Raw genomic sequence first — 12,986 nt, forward strand, 5'->3', positions numbered from 1 at the left:
TTCACTTTCCTATTAAAAACACTTCCCTCCTGAACCCTATTTAACCCTTTAACATATTTAAATGTTTCGATCATGTCCCCCCTTTTCCTTCTGTCCTCCAGACTATACAGATTGAGTTCATTAAGTCTTTCCTGATACGTTTTATGCTTAAGACCTTCCACCATTCTTGTAGCCCGTCTTTGGACCCGTTCAATTTTGTCAATATCTTTTTGTAGGTCTTTTTCTTGTCTTTAACCCTCTGTGCATACACGATGGTGGGGATGGTAAGTAGATTTCACCGCTGGTTGACTCTGTATTTCTTTTGCAGCTTTGGAAGCGATGTTATGGCTTGGCAACCTGAAATGGTCCCACCTCATCCAGACAACCTACAGAGTGCTTGGAGGTAAAGAACTGCAACCCCTGTATGTCTCTGGAGAGTCTCCGTCATCCAAGGTCACGGTTGTCCAAAAGATGCTTTTTTTTTTCAAGACACATCTGAACTTTCTTCTTTTTCTTCGAAGACATTTCACTTCTCATCCAAGGAGTTTTCTGAAGGTTGTGGAGAAGCTACCTGAGTGACAAGCGAGACGTCTTTAAAGAAACACAATGAGGTCCAGCTGCCTCTTGAAAAAAGCACCTTTGGGACTATGATTAGCTGTGGGGGTGTAGTGGTTAAAGTGCAGTATTACTGGCTATTTTTGCTGCCTGCAGTTTGGCAGTTCAAATCACATGAGCCTCAAGGTTGACTCAGCCTTCCATCCTTCCGTGGTGGGTAAAATGAGAACCCAAATTGTGTTGGGGCAGGAGACTGATTCTGTAAACCGCTTAGAAAGGGCTGCGAAGCACTGTAAAGTTATATATAAATCTTAAATGCCGTTGCTATTACCCTTCCTTCCCTCCTTCCTTCCCTCCTTCCCTCCTTCCTTCCTTCCTTCCTTCTTTCCTTCCGTCCCTCCTTCCTTCCTTCCTTCTTTCCCTCCTTCCTTCCTTCCCTCCTTCCCTCCCTCCTTCCTTCCTTCCTTCCTTCCCTCCCTATCTTCCTTCCTTCCTTCCATCCATCCATCCATCCATCCATCCATCCATCCATCCATCGATCGTGACAGTGGTTAGAATGCAGTATTACAGGCTAACTCTGCCAACTGCCAGCAATTCGATCTTGACCGGCTCCAGGTTGACTCAGCCTTTCATTCTTCCAAGGTGGATAAATTAAGGACCCAGATTGTTTGGGGCAAGAGGCTCCCCTGGCCCTTTGGAATCAGCTCCCCCCAAGAGATTCGTATTTCCCCCACTCAAAAAGAACCCCCCCCCCAGACATTAGTAACAGCAAGACTAGGTGTAAAATAGGTTATTGAACATTGATTGATTTGAAAATGTATATACAGTGTTCCCTCAATTTTTGCGGGTTCGAACTTCGCGGAAAGTCTATACCACGGTTTTTCAAAAATATTAATTAAAAAATACTTTGCGGGGTTTTTTCCCTATACCACGTTTTTTCCCACCCGATGACATCATATGTCATCGCCAAACTTTCGTCTGCCTTTAATAAAAAATTTTTTTTAATAAACTTTAATAAATAAACATGGTGAGTAATAATCTGAATGGTTGATAAGGGAATGAGAAATTGTAATTTAGGGGTTTAAAGTGTTAAGGGAAGGCTTGTGATACTGTTCATAGCCAAAAATAGTGTATTTACTTCCGCATCTCTACTACGCGGAAATTCAACTTTTGCGGGCGGTCTCGGAACACATCCCTCGCTTTACTATTGATATATTTTTAAGGTATATGTATTGATGCATATATGGAAACTGGAGAAAAAAATTAAAAATACTTTTTAAAAGGAGATGTGGAATATCCCAGGAGAACATGGCTGACGCGCGCGCTTGTTTTTCTAGATGGGTTTTGTGTCTACGCTGTAAGGGCTCCAGAAATGTCGTGAAGGCCCTCAAAAGAGCCGTGGAGGTGAATTTTAAAGATAAAGACAAGCACGTGTCTCAAGGCCTCTATCTCCTGGCAGCTGGAGTCCCTGATCAGGAGACGGTAGGTGGACTTCCAAAATCAGTGCGGAAACTCTTAAGGAGAAACGTCAAAAACTTTAATATGCCGTAACCAGCGGTGGGCTATGAGCTGGAACGCTAAATTGCGCTCGCCGCGGCGGCTCATAAGTGCTTGTGGGGCCAGCGCGATTTTGCTTCGGCACCTGTGGAGGTAGCAAAATCGCGCACGGAGCCACAGCTGCCCCCATGTTTCGGCATGCAAAAAAAAACCTTTCCGAAACATGGGCGCACCTGCGGCTCCATGCATTGTATGCTTAGAAACATAGAAACATAGAAGTCTGACGGCAGAAAAAGACCTCATGGTCCATCTAGTCTGCCCTTATACTATTTTCTGTATTTTATCTTAGGATGGATCTATGTTTATCCCAGGCATGTTTAAATTCAGTTACTGTGGATTTATCTACCACGTCTGCTGGAAGTTTGTTCCAAGGATCTACTACTCTTTCAGTCAAATAATATTTTCTCATGTTGCTTTTGATCTTTCCCCCAACTAACCTCAGATTGTGTCCCCTTGTTCTTGTGTTCACTTTCCTATTAAAAACACTTCCCTCCTGGACCTTATTTAACCCTTTAATATATTTAAATGTTTCGATCATGTCCCCCCTTTTCCTTCTGTCCTCCAGACTATACAGATTGAGTTCATGAAGTCTTTCCTGATACGTTTTATGTTTAAGACCTTCCACCATTCTTGTAGCCCGTCTTTGGACCCGTTCAATTTTGTCAATATCTTTTTGTAGGTGAGGTCTCCAGAACTGAACACAGTATTCCAAATGTGGTCTCACCAGCATTCTATATAGCGGGATCACAATCTCCCTCTTCCTGCTTGTTATACCTCTAGCTATGCAGCCAAGCATCCTACTTGCTTTCCCTACCGCCTGACTGCACTGTTCACCCATTTTGAGACTGTCAGAAATCACTACCCCTAAATCCTTTTCTTCTGAAGTATTTGCTAACACAGAACTGCCAATACAATACTCAGATTGAGGATTCCTTTTCCCCAAGTGCATTATTTTACATTTGGAAACATTAAACTGCAGTTTCCATTGCTTTGACCATTTATCTAGTAAAGGTCTTAAGGTCTTAAGCATAAAACGTATCAGGAAAGACTTAAGGAACTCAACCTGTATAGTCTGTAGGACAGAAGGAAAAGGGGGGACATGATCGAAACATTTAAATATGTTAAAGGGTTAAATAAGGTCCAGGAGGGAAGTGTTTTTAATAGGAAAGTGAACACAAGAACAAGGGGACACAATCTGAAGTTAGTTGGGGGAAAGATCAAAGGCAACATGAGAAAATATTATTTTACTGAAAGAGTAGTAGATCCTTGGAACAAACTTCCAGCAGACGTGGTTGGTAAATCCACAGTAACTGAATTTAAACATGCCTGGGATAAACATATATCCATTGTAAGATAAAATACAGAAAATAGTATAAGGGCAGACTAGATGGACCATGAGGTCTTTTTCTGCCGTCAGTCTTCTATGTTTCTATGTTTCTATGTATTCTATTCTCATATCTCTTCTTCTATCCCTTCCCTGATATTTACTACTACATGTTTCTATTCTCTTTAACTTTCAATTTGTATCGGACAAAATAAATAAATAAATTAAATAAATAAATAAAAATTTCAAAATCAGCAAAAATATGTGACACACACACACACACGATTTGCATTCCCCCTTGTATTCTTTGTGTATAAATCATATACAGTCTAACAAATCTCCCTAAGTTTATGATGTTACCATCTAAGCGCTCCACATGTACGGCTATTTTGTCAACCATATTTGTTGACCGCTAGTTAGCGACTTATTAATTAAAATCACAACATTTCAGCCCATTCTAGTTTGATTCATTCTTTGTAAGATTCGGATAGTCTCCTGTTGATATGTTTACTGTTCCTCTTATCTGTAATATAATAATTGATCCTTTTGGAATAAAACCCTTCTTCAAGCAAGGAACTCGTGTCCAAAAGATGCCATGCTTTGCACTGGGATTTGGCCTTCTTGTCTTTCAGGACATCATCTCCTCTTACCTGGTTGAAGTCTGTGGGGGCTGCGATTTGCAACTCCACGTTTGCCTCTTTAGCGTTCATGCTTATTCGCTTGAAGACGAGCTACCACCACGCTATGCGAGTCCGGAAGAGACCGCCACCGCTTACAAAGACATGGTGCAGGCCGCCAACGGACGCTTTCATTGGTTTGGAGAAACAGGTGTGGTAGGATTTCAGGGCGTGTTTTTAATGCGCTTCCGGGTGCTACCTGGGAACCCTTTCCAGTGGTCTCCGGACCTTTTAAGAAGGTGGGCAACCGAGGTGGATTTCAGCAGGTTCTGACCAGTTCTGGAGAACCAGTAGTGGAAATTTTGAGTAGTTAACTTTAGAGAACTGGTGGTGGACATTTTGAGTAGTTCAAAGAACCGGAAGTGGAAATTTTGAGTAGTTCAGAGAACCGGACGTGGAAATTTTGAGTAGTTCAAAAAACCAGTAAATACCACCTCTGACTGGCCCCACATCATCTATTCTCTGCCTCCCGAGTTCCAGTTGATTGGGAGGAAATGGGAATTTTGCAGGTGGACACCTGTTTAATCTTGCTGGGGTGAGCCTTCATTTCTTCAAGAATTGATCTTATTAGAAAGAGGTGAAAATAGGGCAAAAGCAAGGATGTTTGTAAAAGTTGGATTGCATCAGATTTCAAAATTTAGGAGTTTATATTTTGTTTTTGTTTAATTCCTCCTTGCCTTCCGTATAATCCAGGTATCAACGAAAGTGATGACATCACCCTTATCCTATCTGAAATGGAGAAAGCAGTTCATTACTCGCACAAGGTTGGATCTTAGACCTTTCAAACCTTGACTTTCTTTTAAGCTATGTCTCTTTACCGGGAGGAGGATGCAGTCAGTGGATCAATCGTTTCGCACAACCATTGATATCAGTTCCTAGGATGTATTTATTAGATCTGACCTGGGTAAATATAAATGACCACAAGGTGGCAGCAAAGGGACCCTGAAATATTTCGCTCTTTGTGGCTCTCTAGTGGTGGTTGGGATTTTTGCAGCAAGAAATCTGGTGTCCATATTGGGGGATCAAATACCAAACTTAGATCAAGAAGCATGTTTCCCAATTTACAGCAAACCCAGACTTCAGAACCCATTAATTTATTTCATTTCATTTCTTTCCCATCTGTGGAAATAGGTTTGAAGAACAGCAACAAATCACATTTTAGAGGGGAAAAAAATATGCTGATGTCTATATGAGTGTTTTTTTGGTGTGGAGAACAGGAATTAATTTAATAATTTTGCGTAGTTAGAAATACACACTTCACATTTTTTTCCTTTAAAGAGGAATGAAAAAAAAAATCATTTTTAAAAATTCATTCCTGTTAGGAGTTACGGGTTATGTCTTCAATGAAATCTGCCTCTAAAGCATACCCCCATTCATTTTGGGATTTGTGGATTTATTTTCAGTGTGCCATGTTAGTGCAATCTTTAAAGCAGAAATCGGGGAATTTTTCGAGGAACTCATCACCTTCCGCCGCCGATGACCTCTCGTCACTAAAGAAGGAAGAAAAGAAAGCCAGACCTTCAAAAATACCATTTCCAAAGCCAACAGCCCTCAGCCTTGCTAGGATGGTGAGTTGGTGCTGGTAACTTCAGAAATGATCATACAGTGATACCTCGTCTTACAAACGCCTCGTCATACAAACTTTTCGAGGTACAAACCCTGGGTTTAAGATTTTTTTGCCTCTTCTTACAAACTATTTTCACCTTACAAACCCACCGCCGCTGCTGGGATGCCACGCCTCCGGACTTCCATTGCCATTTTTGTGCTACTGGGATTCCCCTCCACTGGACTTCCGTGTTTTTGCGATGCTTCGCTGACAACGGAAGTCCGGAGGTGGGGGTTCCCAGCGAGGGGAGCCTCAGTGAAATCACAGCATTGCAAAAACACAGAGGTCCAGAGGTGGGGTTTTGAGGACTTCGGTGTTTTTGAGATGCTGCAATTTCACTGATGCTCCCTTTGCTAGGACATCTGTTGTCAGCGAAGTGCTTGTTTTTGCGATGCTGGGATTCCCCTGCAGCATCACAAAAACATAGAAGTCCCGAGGTGGGGTTTCCCATGGAGGAGAGCCTCAGCAGAGCAAAAACGGGCGCTTCGGCTCGCAAAAGGGGTGAATTTTGGGCTTGCACGCATTAATCACTTGTCCATTGATTCCTGTGGGAAACATTGTTTCGTCTTACAAACTTTTCACCTTAAGAACCTCGTCCCGGAACCAATTAAGTTTGTAAGACAAGGTATCACTGTATATTTATTTATTTATTTGATTTGTATGCCGCCTCCTCCCCAGACTCAATATTGAAAAACAGACTCAATATTATCTCATATTGTCAGTTCCTTGCTTTGTTTGAAATTTTCCCTATACCAATTCTGGTCCTTGAGTCAGGAAAGCAGCTTTTGGACAATTGCCGGAGAAGGAAAATTGCTGGAGCAGGAAAAACATGAAACCAAAATATGCAAATATATATATATATATATATATTTAAATTAATGATGCAATTGACAGGTGCGGTGGCCTAAAGGTGGAGTTCTTGTCTCACAGTCAGGAAGCTGTGAGTTCAATCCTAGGTAGAGTCAGATATTTCTCTCTCTGGGCACCTTGAGAATTTATCTGTTGAAAAAAACCCCTTCTGCATTGGCGACAGGAAGAGCAACTGGCCAGCTGCATTTAGTTGGCCTAGAGTCCACCCTGCAAGAGATTACGGGGTCATTAAAAAAAGGATGATGATTAATGATGCAATTAACCTTTGGGAGAACCATGACCTGGATGGTTTAAGATTAAGTCATAGGATTAAGAATGATTGACAGTATGTATGATTTATAAGGGGTTCTTAATGTATTTTATGTTGCTGTTTGATTGTTATTGCATTTTATATTGCTCTTAATTTATTGTGATTATTGTGAGCCGCCCAGAGTCTTATTGGAGTTTGGTGGCATTTTATTTTATTATATTATTAGAGTTGGAAGGGACCTTGCTGGTCATTTAGTCCAGGGGTAGGCAAAGTTGGCTCTTCTATGACTTGTGGACTTCAACTCCCAGAATTTCCGAGCCAATCATGCTAGCTCAGGAATTCTGGGAGTTGAAGTCCACATGTCACAGAAGAGCCAACTTTGCCTGCTCCTGATCTAGTCCAACCCCTTGCTCAAGCCGGAGACCCTACACCATCCCAGTCAGATGGCAGTCCAATTTTTTTGAACATGTCGAGTGTTGGGGCATTCACAACCTCTGCTGGCAAGCCATTCCACTGGTTGATCGCTCTCACCGTCAGAAAGTTCCTTTTTATTTCCAGGTTTGTTTGTTTGTTTGTTTGTTTGTTTTGTTTGTTTTGTTTGTTTGTTTATTCATTCATTCATTCATTCATTTATTTATTCATTAAATTTGTATGCCGCCCCTCTCCGAAGACTCGGAGCGGCTCAAAACAGGAATACAAAATACAAATCCAATGATTGAAAAAGCAAAACTGTTAAAAACCCTTGATTAAAAACATATAACCCAAACAAACCATACATAAAACGGAACGGCAGAGGGGAATCAATTTCCCCATGGCTGGCGAGAAAGGTGGGTTTTTAGGAGTTTGCGAAAGGCAAGGAGGGTGAGGACAGTCCTAATCTCTGGGGGGAGTTGATTCCAGAGGGTCGGGGCCACCACAGAGAAGGCTCTTCCCCTGGGTCCCGCCAGACGGCATTGTTTTGTCGACGGGACCCGGAGAAGGCCAACTCTGTGGGACCTAACCGGTCGCTGGGATTCATGCGGCAGAAGGCGGTCCTGGAAATATTCTGGTCCAATGCCATGAAGGGCTTTATAGGTCATAACCAACACTTTGAATTGTGACCGGAAACTGATCGGCAACCAATGCAGACTGCGGAGTGTTGGTGTAACATGGGCATATTTGGGGAAACCCATGATTGCTCTCGCAGCTGCATTCTGCACGATCTGGAGTTTCCAAACACTCTTCAAAGGTAGCCCCGTGTGGAGAGGTTGAATCTCTCCTTGGACAGATTCCAAACATTGCTCCTTAAAATGTGTTAACATGTGACAAAGAATGAATGAATGAATGAATGAATGAATGAATGAATGAATGAATGAATGAATGAATGAATGAATGAGAATCTCAACAGACAAGAGGTTTTCTTACCTGTCCTCCATCTCTTTATGGATCCCGAGAACAGAATCAAGAAAGCGACAGTAGCCCCAAAGCCCTTTCGTGGCGCCCTCCGAGTGGCAAAGCAGAAATACCACCAGGTGGGTAGAAGTGAAGTGACCACTACGTGGGATGAACAAGGGTGGTTCTATAACTCTCAAATCGTATTTAGGTCCACAGTCAGCTGATGCCCATACGTGGACGTTGCCATGGTTTTAAGTCAGAATACGGAGGGTTTTGTCCCTCCAGCCCCCAAGAGCACTTAGCTGGCCTCCCAGTCTGTGGGTAGAAGTGAAGTGACCACTACATGGGATGAACAAGGGTGGTTCTATAACTCTCAAATCGTATTTAGGTGCCATGGTTTTAAGTCATAATACGGCTTGCTTTTATTTGCCTTTGAATAGCGATGTCCAAGCTTGGCAAATTTAAGACCTATGGACTTCATTTATTTATTTATTATTGATTGATTCAGCTTCTATGCTGCCTACTCCCAATGGGACTCAAGGCGGCTTACAACAATGTAGAGCAGTGTTTCCCAATCTTGGCATCTTGAAGAGATCTGGACTTCAACTCCCAAAATTCGCTGGCTGGGGAATTCTGGGAGTTGAAGTCCAGATCTCTTCAAGTTGCCAAGGTTGGGAAACACTGATGTAGAGAATACAATATAATCTAAAAGAAGTCAAATATTAAATTAAGACAGTAAAGCCCCATTATAAAACCTGCAAGACAACAATCCACTCAACATACATGCACACCACTCATACACAGTTTCCAGAATACATGCTGGTTGGGGAATTCTGGGAGTTGAAGTCCATGAGCCTTAAAGTGGCCACGCTTGGATACGCTTGATCTAAATCAACTGTACTTTAATAGTTAAGGTTCATGCTGGCTGGGGAATTCTGGGAGTTGATGTCCATGAGCCTTAAAGTTGCCAAGCTTGGACACACCTGATTTAGAGGATTGGCTTAATTCAACTTTACAGGATTGGGTGAACATGTTGTGGGTTCTCTATTTATCTCTCCATCTGTTTGCCTGTAGTTAAAATACAGTCATGTGTTTAATGCTTCCCCCCCCCCTGCAACATTAACATAATCTCCGGCCCCCTTTCAGGATTGGGAGGGCTGCTGTACGATCAGATATCCCGGCCTTTCCTTTAATGGAACGGAATGGAATGGAGTAGAATAGAATAGAATAGAATAGAATATATGGAATGAAATGGAATAGAAAATATGGAATGGAATAGAATAGAATAGAATAGAATAGAAATTATGGAATGGAACGGAAGAGAACAGAATAGAATTCTTTATTGGTAACGTGTGATTGGATACATAAGGAATTTGTCTTGGTGCATATGCTTTCAGTGTACATAAAAGAAAAGATAAATTTGTCAAGAATCATAAGGTACAACACTGATTTTATTTATTGTGCAGTTCAGCCCATAAAAGAGATTTTCCTGGCTAGGAAGAAATTGAACCCCAAGGCAAAGAAACAGCCAGCGACATCAGTCTCTTTGTTGGAACACAGCCGGAGCAAAAACATAGGTGGGTGTCTTCAGATAATGTGGAGGATTACTCCCCTTCCCGTAGATATGCTTGAAAACCTTTTAGCATCCTAAGGTGTGTAACAGGTTCTTTTTCCTTCCCTTGGTTACAGAATGTATTTTGTGTCTTTTTCCCGCCTGAGAGATTTAACCCTGCATTTGTCAATTCACATTTCTCTCCTTCCAGGAAGGAGCATCTAAAGAGTATCTAAAGAGATGAAAAAATAGGGTGTATTTCAGAAGCAAGAATAACACGACTTTCTTCCCCTCCAGAGGCAGATTTCAAAAAGAGTGGGAAAAGGTTGGTTCCCTCGGCGGTGTTGCCAAATGAGGAAGAAATCTGCTCCACCAAGACAGTACGTATTGTCTGTAACCCGCCGATTGTTAAACCATTGAATGCTTCTTCAGCTGTGGTTGTTAACTCCCGAGGCATCCCTGGCCCGCTCTCAAGTTGCCATAGGCAAGGGGAATGGGAAAACGAACTTGCAGCTACGGCAAAGCAGCATGGCAACCAACAACAAAAGCACATTCCAGACATATCTCTATCAAGGCTGTCTCCCGGAGTGACCCACGGTGGCCAGAGGGGAGTGATCTCCATAATCTATTAAATTGTTTCATGGGCAAATGTGACTGAATGACACACCCTGAAGGGAGGGGGGAAACAGGGCCAAGCCTGGGACATAAATTACTGTGGGGTCAGAGTTGGCTTCACTTGGAATGTTTGTTTATTTATATATTTGTCAAACAATTATAGGATGGTAATTTGTTGGAATAAACATTAGATAGGTAATGATAAAAAGTAATGATAGAAGACAATAGAACAGTAGGACAGGGATGGTAGGCAGGATGCTGTGCTTATGCACGCCCCTTACAGACCACTTAGAAAGGGGGAGGTCAATTGTGGATAGTCTAAGGTTAAAGGGTTTTGGGTTTGGGAGTAGAAACCACAGAGTCAGGTAGAGCATTCCAGGCGTTGATTGTTGCTGAAGTTGTATTTTTTGCAATCAAGTTTGGAGCGGTTGACATTTAGTTTAAACCTATTACGTGCTCGTGTGTTGTTGAGGTTGTAGAATTTGCTAACAGGTAGGACATTTTGGGTATATGATTTTATGAACAATAATTAAGTTGGAACAGAGACGACGGAGTTGTAAGTTGTCTAATCAGAGAATTTCAAGTCTGGTGGAGTAAGGTATTTTTGTTGTGAGAAGAGGAGTGAAGGACTCTTCTTGTGAAATATTTCTGGACTCTCTCAATTGTATTGATGTCAGATATGCTATGCGGGTTCCATACAGCTGAGCTGTATTCTAGGATTGGCCTGACAAATGTTTTGTATGCTCTGGTTAGAAGTTCAATATTACCAGAGAACAAGCTGCGAAGGATTGGGTTAGCAACTCTTAAAGCCTTTTTGGCAATATTGTTGCAGTGGGCTCTAGGACTTAGGTCATTGGATATGAGTACTCCAAGGTCTTTGACAGAGTGAGGGTCATCAATAAGTTCAATTCCTCCAAGTTTATATTTAGTGTTCGGATTCTTTTTTCCAATGTTTAAGATGGAGCATTTAGTGGTTGAGATTTGAAGTTGCCAGATTTTTGACCATAATGTGCCGACATGAAGCTCCTAATAAATAACTGGATTCCTTTTGAAGCTTGGCTCGAGGCTCATGATTTAATTAGAGCATCAGTCGGAACCCTGATACGTTGTGTCCACCATTCACTCAACAAACCTCTGGTTTTTCCCCCCTCCTCTCCAACAGTGGCTCAGCAAATGCAGCCTGAAAAAGCTAAAATTAGATTTGCCCACTGTCATTTTTGGACCTGGGAGCGTCCATCGGAAGGAGAAGGTGGAATCGCTGCACAAGAAAGTTTCGGCAAAATATTGCGACATTTTCCCAAGTGTAGAAATGCAAGTAAGTCCCTCCCCTCCTTTGGTACTTTTCGAGAGAAGCTGACATGTTTGTTTGGTAATCCTGATTGGGCGTGGTAGTAGTTCCCAAACTTGGCCACTTGAAGATATGTGGACTTCAACTCCCAGGATTCCCCAGCCAACACTGCAATATAAGTCATCATAGCAATATTCCTCCAACCTGTACTCGGCCTTGGACTTTTATTCTTCTTGTTTGCTTGTTTGCTTGCTTGTTTGCTGTTATTATTTATAGGCTGCTTTTAAGGGTCATAGCTTTTTTTCAAAACTGGCAGACAGACAGATAAATGATAGACAGGCAGTTGGGTGGATAGATAGATAGATAGATAGATAGATAGATAGATAGATAGATACATACATACATACATACATACATACATACATACATACATACATAGATTAGATAGATAGATAGATAGATAGATAGATAGATAGATAGATAGATAGATAGATAGATAGATAGATAGATAGATAGATAGATAGATAGATAGATATGGATGGATGGATGGATGGATGGATGGATGGATAAAGAGACATAGATAAGTGAAATGGATGGATGGATGGACAGATAGACAAAAGACTGACAGATGGGAGGATAGATAGATGTGATAGATTAGATAGATAGATAGATAGATAGATAGATAGATAGATAGATAGATAGATAGATTAGATAGATAGATAGATAGATAGATAGATAGATAGATAGATAGATATGGATGGATGGATGGATGGATGGATAAAGAGACATAGATAAGTGAAATGGATGGATGGATGGACAGATAGACAAAAGACTGACAGATGGGAGGATAGATAGATGTGATAGATTAGATAGATAGATAGATAGATAGATAGATAGATAGATAGATAGATAGATAGATAGATAGATAGATAGATAGATATGGATGGATGGATGGATGGATAAAAAGACATAGATAAGTGAAATGGATGGATGGATGGACAGATAGACAAAAGACTGACAGATGGGAGGATAGATAGATGTGATAGATTAGATAGATAGATAGATAGATAGATAGATAGATAGATAGATAGATAGATAGATAGATAGATAGGGATGGATGGATGGATGGATGGATAAAAAGACATAGATAAGTGAAATGGATGGATGGATGGACAGATAGACAAAAGACTGACAGATGGGAGGATAGATAGATGTGATAGATAGATAGATAGATAGATAGATAGATTAGATAGATAGATAGATAGATAGATAGATAGATACATACATACATACATACATACATACATACATACATACAATCATACTGCATACTACAGAT

General features: G+C 41.3%; 1 protein-coding gene across 9 annotated transcripts in view; it reads left to right on the top strand.

The window, feature by feature from the left end:
• VWA3A (von Willebrand factor A domain containing 3A) overlaps positions 1 to 12,986 on the top strand; it is a 72,251-nt gene that overhangs the window by 27,163 nt on the left and 32,102 nt on the right. For all 9 annotated transcript variants that reach the window (XR_011559854.1, XR_011559859.1, XR_011559857.1 and 6 more), the window contains 9 exons: positions 308 to 382; positions 1,872 to 2,016; positions 4,048 to 4,243; positions 4,786 to 4,856; positions 5,496 to 5,660; positions 8,257 to 8,329; positions 9,659 to 9,769; positions 10,042 to 10,124; positions 11,522 to 11,674. Coding sequence is in view for 3 of the 9 variants with exons in the window: in XM_070761192.1 (XP_070617293.1) it covers positions 308 to 382; positions 1,872 to 2,016; positions 4,048 to 4,243; positions 4,786 to 4,856; positions 5,496 to 5,660; positions 8,257 to 8,329; positions 9,659 to 9,769; positions 10,042 to 10,124; positions 11,522 to 11,674 (1,072 nt within the window). In the remaining 6 variants the exon portion in view is untranslated. The remainder of the gene's footprint in view (positions 1 to 307; positions 383 to 1,871; positions 2,017 to 4,047; positions 4,244 to 4,785; positions 4,857 to 5,495; positions 5,661 to 8,256; positions 8,330 to 9,658; positions 9,770 to 10,041; positions 10,125 to 11,521; positions 11,675 to 12,986) is intronic.

Source organism: Erythrolamprus reginae, chromosome 9, assembly GCF_031021105.1.
Source record: "Erythrolamprus reginae isolate rEryReg1 chromosome 9, rEryReg1.hap1, whole genome shotgun sequence".
Classification (NCBI taxonomy): Eukaryota; Metazoa; Chordata; class Lepidosauria; order Squamata; family Dipsadidae; genus Erythrolamprus; species Erythrolamprus reginae.